Here is a 15,752-nt window from a genome sequence, read left to right as displayed (position 1 = left end):
GTTGTGCAAATACAGGAAATGCTATATTTGCCTTTTCACCTCTTTTCCCCAGCCCATTGTCCTACTTCCAGGTGAAACAGCGATTTTATGGTGCTTCTTTCAATTTAATTATTGTATTCATAGAATCCCCAGTGCAGAATGAGGCTATTCAGCCCATCAAGTCTGCACCGACTCGCCGACAACCAATGCCATGCCCTATCCCCGTAACCCCACACATTTACCCTGCTACTCCCCCTAACCTGCACATCTTCGGACTCAGCTTACAATGCAGTCTGCACGAGGAGATGACAAGTGCATACTTGATTCTCTTTCTATTTTGATTCTCTTCCCACTCCCATCTCTTTGATCCCAGTTTCCAACATTGCTCTACTGAAACACAAGCTTGAGGAACAACATTCATTCTTTCGAATCAGCACTTTGCAGCCTTCCAGACTCAATATTTTTGTATGTTTCAGATAACAATCATGCCCCTCCTTTTTCCTGACAGCAGATGTTGAGAATAAATCTACTATTCCACCTTGCATTTCCACTAGACCCATTTTTGTCTTATCCCATTAAATTCTTTGCCTTGTATCATCAATCCTTTTATCATTCATCTCCTGCCTTTTACTCTGTAAAGACCTTCCCTTTTCTTCTTTCCTCCACTCTTCTTTTTCCTTGCCTCTTGCTTAATGTTACATTTTTAAAATTTTCCCGTTCTGACGCAAGGTCATCAACCTGAAATATTAACTCTGTTTCTCGGTCCACAGGTGCTGCCCGACCAATGTTTTCTGTTTATAGTCCCTGATACATCCTTGAAGGTCTTTGTGAAAATTCCAACTGTCCATTTAACCCATTTAAATGATTATCCGTTAATCCAGAATGTAAATTCAGGGTATATTTGGTCCAATGTACTATAAAACTGGATCATTACAATATTAGAATTGGAATTAATGTTGGTCAATGCTCTAGAAAATAAAACCCTTCAGCAGAAACCATCAAACTATCCAAGCAGGGGGATGTTTGCTGCTGTTAATGAATTAACTGCTGAAGTCTGAATCTCTATCCTTTCCCATTTGGAACTCGCATCAGAACTAACTCCAAGAATTGTCTTAATTAAAAGCTCTATCATGGATATCATCTCTGTATGGAAGGGGGAAATGGTGGAGAGGAAAATTTTCCTTTCAAATGGATCCATAGGACACATTGGAATGTTACCACTTCATAACAATAATAAGGTTAAATTCTGGGAGCTCACAAGTATGGAAAACTGCTTTAAGAACAGTGTTACAATAAATCTGACACATCAGCACTTGCAACCCTTTCTCTCTAGTCAATTAATGTAACTTTTACTTAAGGCTATGCGTTTCTACACTTCTAACAAGAGTCCCCAATTTGTAGCTGGCTCTCAGTTTATCAGTATTCCTTTATATGCATGAAACAGTTGGTGCCAGCATCTTGTCTATAGTTTGTGACTGTTTAAAAATGAAAAAAAGAGAATCAGAAAAATAAAGTTTGGCGGTTTACAACAAAACAGTTTTCATACTCCGAGCCAGCATTACTGCAAATGCATATTGCATTTCAACTCATTTGTAGTTAGTTTTCATTGACTATGTTTAAAAGACAAATGCCTAGCAAGAAAAGGTTCTACAATGCATGATTTATAAAATGTATAAAATTTCTGAAGACATCATAATAGTTGCCATTTCGATTTCAAATTACTGAGACAATTTAGTAGAAGAATGTATGTGCTATCGATAAGTTATTTTTTGTGGGAGAGGTCAGGAAAAGTTCAGTAATGGCAGATACTTCAATCCATCTTTATAACAAAGATAACAGTTACATGATGCGGCAATCTGTTAAGGGCAGAAACTACTCAAGGGTCTCCAAGCTGGCAATAAAATTTACATTTTTACGAGTGAACATCAAAGAAACATAGTTTCGTCTTCAAACAAAGTAGGGTGCGCTTTGAAAATGAAGTACTCTCCAAAGAGATACCTTCCATTTAATATGTTGTCTTATGTACGTTATGCCATCATACAATTTTTACAACACCTTAGAGGATAGGGACTTAACAATGATACAACATTAGATCAAAACTTATTGCTACTGCATTAGTGAGAGACAATTATATGAAGTTAACAGTACTTACCTTAATCATTCTAGAAAGGTCTCCAGCATCTGCCAATTCCAATACAATGTTTAGCTCATTGTCTTCAATGAATGATGCAAGATATTTTATTACATTTGCATGGTTCAGTTGCTGTGAAATACGTAGACACAAATTATTTAATCAGTTATTTGTCGTTGTGGATTTTGGCAGCATCTGCGATTTAATCAATTGCAATTTTACTCTCATTCGACTAATGTGATGAAATCACGATACCAGTCATAAAGAGAACTTTCTGTTAACGTGTTTTAGACATTCCACACAATCCAGATTCTTTTGTCAGCTATGATGTTTAAGCTCGAGTTAAATTCTGCCACATTCCTTGTACTAATTGTGCTGTGGCAGTGATAGGACTTAATTTAGTCCTGCACTCAATTCATAGAATCCCTATAGAACAGAAGGAGGCCATTCGGCCCATTGAATCTGCACTGACCACAATCCCACCCAGGCCCTATTCCTGCAACCCCACGCATTTTACCCTGCTAATCCCCCTGACACTAACGGACAATTTAGTATGGCCACTCAACCTAACCCGCACATCTTGGACTGTGGGAGGAAACTGGAGCATCCGGAGGAAACCCACACAGACACAGGGAGAACGTGCAAACTCCACACAGAGTGACTCGAGGCCGGAATTGAACCTGGGACCCTGGCATTGTGAGGCAGCAGTGCAAACCACTGTGCCGCCCCTTGACAGCATTCACTATGCTGTCAAGAATAATCAGAGATCCAGTAAATACCTTTTGGGAAAGGAAAGCCATAAAATAGCATCAATATTGGATTAGACCACTTTTCAGCAGTTCATGATGGTAGCCTCTGTGTAACATTAGTCACGAGTAACATGGGCAGGATTCTCAGATGATGGGGTTTCCTGTCTCATCACATGAAAGTTGGCAGAGAATGCATCCCCATCAATCACTGCAACCATATAATGCTCCAAGCAGTGTTAATTAGCTGGAGGCGGGACTTCTGCTTGAGTGAGGGGTGGTTAATCTGAATGGCAGGTACTTCGTGGTCCTTGCAGTGTCAACAGCAGCAGTAGCCTGGCAACTACAAGCAATTGCCAGATTTCAAGTCCTGAAGTCCAGGACCAGCTAAGCTCAGGGAGCTCACAACAGGAAGGGGACACCCAAGCCTGAATAGGGGTGGGTGGGTCTTGATAGAAAGGCTGGGGATTGGGGGGGGAGGGGCCAGATCTTATAAGGAGGTGGGGCTACCTTGAGGGAAGCCTCCCTCTCTTCACGCCCTCTGCCCAAGCATGTGACCTGCTGGGCTTCCCATGCTGCCTTTGAACTCCTACTATTAACCTCAAAATTGAGGTTGGGCGGGAAATGGTCCAGAAATGGCAAATAATTGATCACTAAAGGATCTTGGAGGGTGGCAAGGAGGACCATCCAGGGAATTTTAGTCTCCCACTACCACCCCGCAAACCCACCAGGGGAGACATAAACATCTGGCCCATGTTTGAGACATTGATTTATAATTTTAAAAATCCTTGCATCATTGCTGTTCTGAAGGTTAATTTATATTTGAAATCTACACAGTTCTTATGTGTAGAATCATATGATTTTCTTTTCATGTTGGATTTTGAATGTTGATTTGACAGCGTTGTCAATTTCTACAGTTCAGTTCCAGTAAAATGGTGAAACAAAAGCTGTAAAAAAATCATAGCACCGAAGATAAACCCACACGCAACTGAATGAATTTTGATAAACTATCTGGAACACAACCAATTAAAAGGCAAGTAAAACACCAGTTAAAGACCTGGCACCAGCTAATTTATGTAATTAACCTACTAAACCAATTAAGCATTAAGCATTGACAGAGGAGAAAAAAATAACGACAATGAAAGATTCCACCTATATCTAAAATTAATACATTATCCTTTATGGGTTGTATTCTGCCTCCAACAGGTAGCCCAAACAATATTAGTGTTCCATTGAAAGACATCCTTTTGAAAACGTGTGTTGTACTTACCATAATCATAAAGCAAATCCAAATATTCTGTTCACTTTAATTTTTTTTAAACATGTTAAAAACCTCGTGGTCACAGATTTACTCGGAAAGTGGTCACTGGTGCGTAATTTGTTTAGCCTGCATCCGACTGACTAACTGGATGCACAAGATCATGATCACAACGAATGTTGCCACAAGCATTAAAGCCTTAGACTGTCAGCAGTGTGACAATTACTGTAGGCATAGCTCTCCCAAAATTGTAATTGCCAAATGATTTGTTGGAGCCTGCAATGTAAAGTAATGCACAAGTATTTTCTGTAGTTGTTTTGGTTATTTCAAGAATTTAGTCAATCTCTACTAGATAACTAACTCCAACCACGTCACTATTAAAAACAAGTTCTTAGAGTTACCTTGTCCCAGTTTGTAATCTGGTTCTCACACCCCCATTCTTACCTTTAAGAGATCTATTTCTTTGATGCAATCTTGGCGGGCTTTGGCATCCATCATTTCAAATATCTGGGAAAAATAGTAATTTAAGTGTTCCATAACATGTCTAATAAACAAAAGCAACGTAACAAAAATAACAGATTGATTCTCCTTTAGTGCAAGGTATTTTCCCTTGCACTAAAACACATTCAAAATGAAGCAAGAATGATGATTCTTATAGAAGGACACACTGTAAAATACATGTCAAAAGCAGCAAAAAGCAGGATTTAATCAAATAGAATTATGCGCTTTGTACCATTCAACACGGAGAAAATGTTGTGCATCATTTGGAGATGGATTTCAAAGCAATGTTCAAGTTGTATGGTACACTCCAGTGAAAGGTGCATCGTGGGTGGGGGGGCCAACAGTTAGGACATGACAAAGAAAATTGGCAATGAAGGTGGGATTTTCTTTCATTGACAAAATCAAAAAAAAGATTCTAAGCTCAAGAAAAAACATTGTAGGTCCTCACACTTTGAATAATTACTAGGAGGCTGGGGACAAGCAACAACAGGATTAAAGTCCAAGTGCAGGAAGACCAACTAAGGAAAAAGCTCTTGTGTGGTTTCACACCTCAATTATGTTCTCACTCAGCTTTCTCTGCGCTAAAGAAAACAATCCAAGCCTATCTAGTCTCTCTTTATAGCTCAAATGCTCCATCCCAGGCAACATCATGGTCAACCACCTCTGTATCTCTTCTCGTGTGGTCGCATCCTTCCTTTAGTGAGGTGACCGAAACTGCACACAGTACTCCAGCTGTGGCCTCAACAACACTCTGTACAACTCCTACATGATCTCCTTGCTCTTATACTCAATGCCGCGACTGATAAAATCAAGTATCCCATATGCCTTTTTAAACTTTTCCTGTCCCTTTAGCCCTCTCGCTTTGGTATCTGGATGTAGCAGATCTGGAGAAGACTTTGCCTTCCTACCCATCAGTAATTCAGCTGGTGAGAATCCTGTTGTTGTCGTGGCATGATACGATACTGGACCAAGAACCGTGAGAGCATGGTTGCCAAGGTATCATCTGCCATTCTCCTCAATGCTTCCTTTGGTGTCTGAACTGCTCGCTCCACTAAACTATTTAAGGCTGAATGAAAAGGCGTAGTACACGTGGCGTTTTCCATGTTGGACTGTTGTCAGAGAATCCGGTAAACCATGAGTTGCAAAATGGGAGCTTTAATATTGATCATGATGTGTACTTCACCCACTGAGAATGCGCATCCATGATGACAAGAAACATATGACGCATGAAGGGCCCTGCAAAGTCCACATGAAGTCTAGACTGCAGACGATCAAGCCAGTCCACAGATGTAGTTGTGCTGGCTGATCTGACACAGAACTGTTTCAGCTCATTCTCCAAGTCCTGATCCATATTAGGCCACCAAACATATGACTTGATGAAACTATACATTCGGGAGACATCTGGGTGAGCCTCATGAACTTCATTGTAAAAGACCAGGGGTGGAACTACCACTCTGGACCCTTGAAGGTTACAGCCATCCTGCACACTCAGCTCATTTCTCCACTTTGCATATGGTCTCAATTCATCATCCCCTATAACAGTAGGCCAACGCCGCATAAGGCATCCATTGACCCGGGTAAAACAGATTCCGGCTCCTCCACTGCTTGACCTGTTTAGCATTCACTGGAGAATGTGAAAGTCTCTCAAGCAAGAAAATTGTCTCTGCAGGAAACAGTGTTTTGGTGAGCATGCCTGGTAAACGATGATGATTCAAAACGTCTGCATTTATATTGTCCTTCCCTGCCCTGTTCACAAGGTTATACTGGTAGGCTGACAAACCAGCTCTGTATTCTCACTGACACATCGGAAGAATGAACTTGATTCACGGAAAAGGCTCAAAGGCTAGTGGTTGGTACATAGTGAATGAATGACCATAAAGGTACTGATGAAAATGTTTCATAGCAAACATGGCGGTGAGACCTTCCGTGTCTAACTGCAGATATCCCTACTCAGCTGCTGTAAATGTATATGATGTAAAACCAATGGTTTTTTATGAGCTGTGCTCCATCAGATGAGACAGTACTGCCCCAACAGGGCAAGGTATCACGTGAATCAACAGATAAGCTCATTGCAACAATGCTGTCATGTCCTTGAAAATTTTTTGTGCTCGCCCTCACTTCTATTCGTTTCTTTGTGAAGTAGTAGATACATTGGCTCCAACACTATTGAAAGATCTGAAATAAACTTCTCGTAGTAATTCACCATGCCCAGAAACAACCTGAGCTCCGACACGGACTTTCAATAGAGACAGACCATGCACTGTGATTTTGCGACCAAGTATTTTACACTCTGCACATGGAAGATGCATTTGCTATGCTTCAGGCGTAGCTCTGCCTCTGAAAATCTCTAACACTTGATCCAGATTGCTGAGGTGCTCCTCAGTTTTCCGTGATCAGAAAAATGCACCAGGCAGCTCACATGCTGAGAATGCAGGCTAATAATTGATCTCAGTTAATGGGGTGTTTCGTTTTAATCTGGGTGAATGCATTTTTGTTTATTTTTGGTTTTCCCCCTGGGGTTTCAGAGTATGGTTTGAGTAGGTGGATTGACTGGAGACAGTCATGTCCTAATGAGAGGGGTTACGTTTACAGGGGAAGATAAACAAGTTTCTGCATGGTCCTAAAAGAAGCAAGTGGTGTCTCTGTCTCTCTCTGTTGGCTGCTGGAGAATTGGAAGACAGGTGTCTCTCTGTCTCTTCATAAGTGTTCAAAGCTCTAGAACAGTTAATTAGTCAAAACGCATAATCCAGTGTTGTTTGCTAACTGATTTTGAAGAGGAGTTGAAGTCTATAAGAGCAATATTGCTTGAATCGGAACTTTTAGAGATAGGTTTAGAATTGTATCAGGTCATGTTTAAGTCTTTCAATTGGTATTCGTTAAACTACTTCATTTGTTATAGTTAAACTGTACTGTTCAAGTAAAGTTTGTTTTGATAAAAGCTTCCTCATGTATTAATAGTATCACACCTGGAGTGAAATATCTTATCCTCACACTTAGGCCAAAACAAAAATTAGTTGGGGTCTCGTCTAACTTCATAACATATCTTGTGGTTTCTGATCTGGTCCCTAACACTTAGCAATCTGAAACTCAACGACATTCGCCACATAAATGACATGGCTCACAAGAACATAAGAATTAAAAACAGCAGACCCACATGGCTTGTTGAGCATGCTCCACCATTCAATACAATCATGATTCAACTTGGGCTTCAACTCCATTTTCCTACATGTTCACCATGTCTCTCAATTCCAAGACACCAAACAATTGTCTATCCCAGTCTTAAATGTATTCAACAATAGAGGATGGAGCAACCACAACTCTCTGGGGAGTAGAGAATTCCAAAGATTTACAAACCTTTGAGTGAAGAAATTTCTCTATCTCAGTCTGACACGACCGGCCCCATTATCCTGACGTTGTGCCTGTTTTGCAGATTCGCCAAACAATTGTTCAGCATCTACTTTATTAAGCCATTTCAAAAATCTTTGTTTCAATATTATCTCTTGTTCTAAACTCCAGTTAAAACTTAAAAGAATTAAGTGAATTCCTGTTGTAGCCACTGAGCATCATATCACAGTTTGACAGTGCCATAAAATAAATTTAAATAACCAACACATTTCTAAAGTTCATAGCTAATTTCCATGCAGAAACATTTGCAGCTCTTCCTTCTGATCCCTGGATTTAAAGTTTAATTATCCCAAGTAGGCTTACATTAACACTGCAATGAAGTTCCTGTGAAAATCCCCTAGTCGCCACACTCCAGTGCCTGTTCAGGTACATGGAAGGAGAATTTAGCGTGGCTTCTGCACCTAAGCAGGATGTCTTTCGGACTGTGGGAAGAAACAGGGAGAACGCACAAACTCCACACAGACAGTGATCCAAACCGGGAATCGAATCCGGGTCCCTGGTGCTGTGAGATAGCTGGGCTAACAACTGTGCCACCACGAATCTATGGCTTTCGACTGTACTTGTGATAGAGTACTATTAAATTTCTTAAAGATACTTACCTGCACCTTCTTCAAAGCTACAGGCATTCCATCTAGGAGACATGCTGCTCGATACACTTCGCTAAATTGTCCACGGCCAATCTTCTTCTCTATTTGGAAGTTTCCCAGTGTACCGAGACCCAAATCAGGGCGCAGGGGCTTCTGTAAATTTGAAACATGCATAAAATCAAATAGAGCACCAAGAACAAAAGAGAGCTAACATGAAAATTTTAAAAAGCCATTCAGCTCCATCCATTTTTGTCACCTTGACACAATGATTGTGGGTGTCAATTCTTAGTTAAAATCTGTCAAACTAATAATTCACATAAAAAGCATTACAACTTAAAACTTTTGGAAAAGCTAGAAAAATAATTCGCTTCTTCAGTTTTGAAAATTAAAAATGCAAAATAAATACCCAGCAGATCTTACTTGTCGATAGCCCTAAATACAACCACATTACCATTCTTCAATCTTTCTTTCAAGTTTTTTTAAGCACCTTGTGTCATATGCATCATCCTCACCCATGATAGCAGGCAGACTACCATGCAATTGGCAGGAAGTTACAAGCTTTATTTGATACGGATAATTATTTTTTGCATTTGAATGGGGATAACATAAAGACAAGGATTACTGAGGGTCTTTGCTTGACACCTCTTGCTCAAAATATACTTGTCACTTTAAGGAATCACAACTATAATTTAGAGCCTCATTCTGTAGTGTGGTGTATGGAAGCACTAGTGCTGAGTCAATTATCATTTTTAAACATTTTCAAAAAAATACAATTCATTTTAATTACCTCAAGAATGTTTGCTTTGCATCTTGGACCCACTTGTGAAATGATCATTTCATTTGAGATAAGGTTAAAATTACTGGTCTAAAAGGTTCAAATATCTTTCATCAATTTAGTTCAAGTCTACTGGTGGTATCTAACATAAGGTACAAACATTTGGACTGTTTAGAGGCAAAACATGGATCATTCATGCATGTTTACTCAACCACCATTTTATATTGCATTAGTGTGTTCCCATCCATAGGTCTTGTATAGATAGATGAGCCTCAGATGTCAAGACAGCAACCAGTATATTTTGAAAAATAGTAGTTCACAGAATGATAGAATGGATAAATCACACAAGTGGGCCATTCAGCCTCAAACCCATTCTGGTTCGCTGCAGAGCAATCTAATCAGTCCTTCAACCCCACTCTTTCCCCATGACCCTTTTTTTCCCCCCCCTTTCAAGTACTGAACTATTTCCCTTTTGAAAGCATGATTGAAACTCCGTTCACCTCCCTTTAAAACATTATATTTTGGATCACAACATGTCCCAAACAGTTTCCACGAGCTACACAAGGTCTTCCCACACAGAGCTGGTGGTTTTGGTATCCAATTAAGCACAACATAAAATAGAAGGAACAGCAGCTAGGAAAATGTCATTGAGACCTCACTATTGATGGACATGAAGTTAACTTTCTAAACTGTGTGGGGTATCTGTTTGCTGCTGCTATACTGGTGCAGCAGCAAACTTTGCTGATACACAATTTTGTTTCAAAACATTGTTTTAAATACAAATTTATTCTCAACATTTTAAGTTGTTCTTCCCCTGCACCACTCACCCGCCACCTGACCAAAAGGAGTTTCAACAGGATACTGTTACTCATCTACATAGAATTTCAAAATCATGATATACTTGACACTTTCAACTCCTGTTTCAGCCTCCCCCAAATCTGCCTGCTTTGCTTCCTGCCTCCGTCAATGCCAATCTCATACTGTTTTTCTTCGCTAGCATGCCTTGGATCCAGTCATCATTTCTCAGCCGATTTTGGATACTGGATCTCTGCCTTCTCATCCGCTCTCCCACTCCTGCCCTTGAATTCTTCAACTCTTTCACTCCCTGAACTTAAAAATAATCTGATAATTTAATATTTTGAAAGCTACCTACTGTATTCAAGCCCGAGTTAACACAAAATTCAAATACACACAAGATAATCTAAAAAAAGTGATAGTTTATGGTTAACATTTCTTGGAAACGGGGTTTTGTAAAAGGGTCCGTGCCAAAAGCATCAACCGGTCTTTTCTTACTTGGTCTCACTCCTCCCCATCTTTCCAATCTCTTCCAGTTCCATAACCTTCTGAGATGTCTGCACTGAATTCTGGTGTCTTATGCATCCCAATTTTAATTGCTCCACCAGTGGTGGCCAAGCCTTTTGGTGCCTCAGCCCCAAGCTCTTGAATACCTCACTGCACCTCGCCACCCCTTTACCCATCTTTCCTCCTTTAAGAAACTCCTTAAAAGCCCACCTCTTTTCCCAAGCTTTGGTCTTCTGACCTAATATCACGTTATGTGACTCACTGTCAGTTTGTTCTATAATGCTCCTGTGAAGTGCCTTGGGTCGTTTCATTACATTAAAGGTGCTATATAAATACAAGCTGTTATTCTTGTTACTGGCACTTCAGATGCTGACAGTCGCTCTTGTATTTCCAGCACTTTGTTGCCCTGATTTCCAGCTACTACTATTTATTTAGCTACTTAAATTTGCTTTGTTTCTGGCACACCTTAATTAACACACCCAAAAAGCTGTGGGGACATGGCTCTCCATTCATTTAACATAACGACCTTTCCTGCAAACGAAAGAATGCACGATTGCCAAGACCAACAGTCTGCAACAAAAATTTACAGAATGAGTTTTGGAAATGCCACATGACAGACAACATATGCCACAAAGGAAATTCAGTAAAGATTAATGTTCTTTGACAGATGCAGTATTCTTGCATTTAACACAACTGCTTTATCCAGAATTTATTTTTAAAAATCATGCCATGAGCTTTGCTGCCATTCACTACAAAACAAAAAGTCCAATCCAATAAGTGAACCCACCAAACTGTAGAAACTTCACCTTTTGAATATTTGCTTATAATTTTGGAATTCAACACTACATTAGATAAATATAGACCATTTGTGCACCACTATCCATTTAGACGCCTGATAATAGTTGAAGCATTCCAGATTATGGTCTGGATTTTGCAGTTGTGGTAGCACCAAAACCTCCAGCAGCTACCCTCATTACTCCATGAAACTGATAAAAATTCTGGTATCCGCATGTGTGTAGTTATGTACACAGAAAATGAGAAATTGCAGTCAGTGATTCCTCCCTCCTCCACAGACTGTGCCACTTAAACTCTGAAGAGATGCAAATCGGCTAGAAATTACTCAGTGATCTGACTTCCATTTTTTTTTAATGGTATTATTCTTGCTGCAAAACCCTTTGAAAAAGTTATGCCTTGTTCAATGAGGTCTAAATGCATTTTTGGCAACTAACTGCTGAACTTCTTCGGCTCTGAAAAACTAATTTTATGGAATTTGTACATCAAATTTCTCCAATCCACAATAACAATTGCCTTGACTTTTCAAATAATAAACATTTAAAAAATATTTCAGCTTCTCCCTTAATCCTACACGTCCCAATTATTTTGCTTTTGACAAAAATATGACGTGAATAATAAAATCTGCTAGTTACTTCCTGGTTTCAATCTGCAGGAATTCTTCAGTGTGATTGGCTGGTTAGCCTGCTTAAGGACATCACTACTGCTGGACCCCACTGATCCCTATAGCTGGCATCAGAATAAAATTAATGCGGGAAGAGGTGAAATTCAGGCCACAGAGTTCACCTGATCTTTGTGGGCAGCTTTCAGAGTCTGTGGCAAGCATTAGCAGGCCTTCATGCTTCTGCATTCTTTAATTTAAGACAAATCAGTCGAGAACTTCTCCAACTTTATATTCTCCAAAAGGCATAAGTACCAATTGATCCAAGTCTGCAGATGGCAGTCTACTTCCAGCTCATTATTTGGCATACGGTGGAAACCAAAACCAATTCCATTCCTCAGTGACATAACGCACTGGAAACCCAACAAAATAATCTCTCTCCATGAACAAAAGTTGAAGCTTCTTTAAAAAAATTGTTGCATTTCTGCCAGAGTTCAGGTTCTCTCCTCTTAAACTCTTCAGTGGTTGGAAATCTGAGCATGGCCAGAAAATACAATTTTCCCTCATACTTCCTTCCATTAGATCCCCAAGTACTGTAAAGAATAAAAAAACAGTGCATTTAAAAGATAACACTGCAAAAAGGGAAAGCCAATCTTGACTGCTGAGTGTCCAACCACAGACCTCACTTCACCAGATTGTTAGGATACATAGAGACAATAATGTCATGAACATGAAAAATGATCGAATCATAAAATCCCAACAGCGCAGAAGGACGACATTTGGCCCATCAAGCCTGCACCGACAATAATCCCACCCAGGCACTATCCCCATCACCCCACATATTTAACCTACTAATCCCCCTGACACCCCCCTAACACTAAGGAGCAATTTAACATAGCCAATCAACCTAACCCGCACATTTTTGGACTGTAGGATCTCCTGTCCCTTTGTACTTTTTAATGAGGAAAAAGTGCCATTAAGTTCAAAATGGTTAATACCTGAATTAAAAAGAGTTTGTGGCAACATACAAAAGTGAAAGCAGTCTTTAGGCATTTTTTTTTATATTGACAACACAGGTCTGTAAACAATTGATAACTCTGAACGCTGCTATCAGATATCAGCGAATAGATCATATTCAAATGAATAGAGCAAAATAAATCAAAATTTTAAACGTTGGAGCTGCAAATGCTGCCTATCAATTAAAGTTATGTATTTGATAGGAGAGCACATACAATGCTAACATGAATTGAAAGTGTTTAAAAACAGCAAGGTGAATATTTTCAAATACTTTAGAATTTGTGAATTACAGATTCATTAAGTAGACCACATTTACAGCACTATTTTTTTTGTCTTTTTGGCGTATGTGATAACTTGACAAATGTTAGCATCAGCTTTTGAGGAACTATGACAACCACATGCTGAGAGCAAAGTCTCACTAATGTGTTCTGGCATGCAAGTCTGTAATCACACATTTACATATGCAATGACCTACATTTGCATGTCAGATCACACACTGTCTTGGTTTATTAAAGCCAGGCACCTCCCAGTGCACTGTGAAGACATTGGTGATATAAGGCCAGAGGGTGGTGTTTCTTGGCAGCTGAGGGACAAACTGCCACCTAGGATTAGGCTGATGCAGGCTGAGCATTAGACACTTCATTAGAGGTAATCTGTTTAACAGTGGGCAGTGTATGTAAACTTCACAGCCTATTTGCAGCACCTTTTCCTCCCATGGCCTCTCTTCAAAAGGCCAGAGTAGCTGAGCGACAGCTTGTCTCATCTGCTGCCTTGTCCTGTCATACAATTTAGACATGGAGAGCTGATGTGAGGAACAACATAACTGTACATTCCTAACCACCACTGGGTCACTTTTATTTGCCATACAGTTGTTTGCTTTTGTTATTCCACTAACTTAATTTTATCCGAAATGTGCTTTAACTCAGATCAATGAAATGTGTCTCAGAAAACCAATTCTTGCATCTTGTGAAGTGAAATGAAGTTCTGCTACTCATTTAACAGAACAGAATTTGAGCTTCATTGAGCAATTCACATTTGGAGACAGAATTATGCATCCATCAAAAATCCATTTAAAGGCATCACGTTTACAGCCACAATCATATTACATTTTAGAGCACCAAATTGTTTTAGGATAAAAGGTTTTATTTAACAGCTAATAAAACAGGGGGGGAAAAAATCAATATTCAAAAAACTATTTTCTGAATTAACTAATTCCTGTTGAGACTTAGTTCATAATATAAAGAGCAGCAAAATAATAAATACATTGGATGTAATCAGTTTTCTAAAGTTGAATTCACTAAATGAGTAGTTACAATGCACGTTTCCTCCTATCTTGCAGCATTACAACGACTTCTTGGTTAATGATGTTTAACTCCTACAGTTCCTGATGCATCAACAAGATTAGATGGCTGGCTACACTAATAGCAATAAAATGAGCTGCAACTTCAAGTAATTATTTTGTAAACAGGATTTTGCGATTTCAACTCAGCTCATCTCAATTGGACAAGCCAAAAGTGTATTTTTCCCCTCGGGTGTGATACCTAAAGAATAAATTACGCTCCAAGTAGGAGACACTGGGTAAAATCTTACTAAAAACAGTAGAATCTTTTTTTCCAGTGAGAAAACCAGCATGTTTCTCACCAAGGAAAAGGGTTGGTATTCTCTCCAGATATTATAACACTCTGCCAAAAACAAACCAATGGTGTTTTACACCACCATGGGGGTGGGGGTCTGAGCAACAATGCATCAGCAAAACTCCACTGCTCAGAGTGCCCTTTAAAGAACCAGTACCTGAGGAAACCGCCCCTCTCCCCGCCCCCAATCGAAGTCAGCACTTCTCTATCTTCCCCACCCACCCCCAAGCCCCTCCCTCTCCACGCAGTCATAGCAGGTAGTGCCCCCCCAATCCCGGCCAGTCCCTTCAACCACCATATCTAAATGAATTCCCTCTCCAAATGAGGCTCCCACTGGCATGGTGCCAACCTGTGCTGGGGCATTGATAAACCACTACCTGGCCATGTTCCTCTCCCCTGGTTGTCATACTTGCCTTTACAACCCTGGGGAAATCCTTACAACAGGTTCACATTTAGGTGGACCTATTGCAAATGAATATTTGCTAAATATCCTGTAAGTGGGGAGCACGAACCACGCTCTCTGGGTTTTGAGTACACACAGCCATTCCTGCAGTGTGTGCAGGCTCAAAATCACATCGAGAAGTCAAGTATCTGAGGACGCACTTGAAATGCAGAGTATTAAAATAGTAACAAAATAGCAAATTAGGCAATAAATCCTGTCTATAGCATACTGCTTCAATTGACAAACCTGTAATGAAAGCAGAACATACTACATGCATCATTTTCCTCTAACTGGTAGTGCATTTCCCAGTAAAATGCAATTCTTGAATCCACTGCCAAAACAACTTGCCAGACTATTATACAGCATTTCTCCTTTCTATTATTTAATACATCAACAAATAAAGGAAACTCCTTATGACCCCATAAAAAATTTCAACAGTGGATACAATTAAATACAATATGTTGGGCGTGTGTTGTAGGCTATAATGCATCATAGAAATTCTAAACTGGTAAGCTCTACCCTCAGTTCAAGAAATCATCAGAATGCCCGGAGTGTGTTACAAAAGCTTGTAATGCATCCTGA

The 15,752-nt window shown here is 39.8% G+C and overlaps 1 protein-coding gene across 4 annotated transcripts in view; it reads right to left on the bottom strand.

Annotated features, from left to right (window-relative positions):
- Positions 1–15,752, bottom strand: part of nek7 (NIMA-related kinase 7) — a 179,557-nt gene that overhangs the window by 68,660 nt on the left and 95,145 nt on the right. For all 4 annotated transcript variants that reach the window (XM_078218147.1, XM_078218149.1, XM_078218148.1 and 1 more), the window contains exons 4-6: positions 8,620–8,760; positions 4,559–4,621; positions 2,132–2,242 (exon numbers count right to left, since the gene is read on the bottom strand). In XM_078218147.1, coding sequence (XP_078074273.1) covers positions 2,132–2,242; positions 4,559–4,621; positions 8,620–8,760 — 315 coding nt within the window. The remainder of the gene's footprint in view (positions 1–2,131; positions 2,243–4,558; positions 4,622–8,619; positions 8,761–15,752) is intronic.

The sequence above is a fragment of the Mustelus asterias genome, chromosome 8, assembly GCF_964213995.1.
Source record: "Mustelus asterias chromosome 8, sMusAst1.hap1.1, whole genome shotgun sequence".
Classification (NCBI taxonomy): Eukaryota; Metazoa; Chordata; class Chondrichthyes; order Carcharhiniformes; family Triakidae; genus Mustelus; species Mustelus asterias.
Note: the sequence above shows the minus strand (reverse complement) of the source record. Positions and strands in the feature narration are given on the sequence as shown.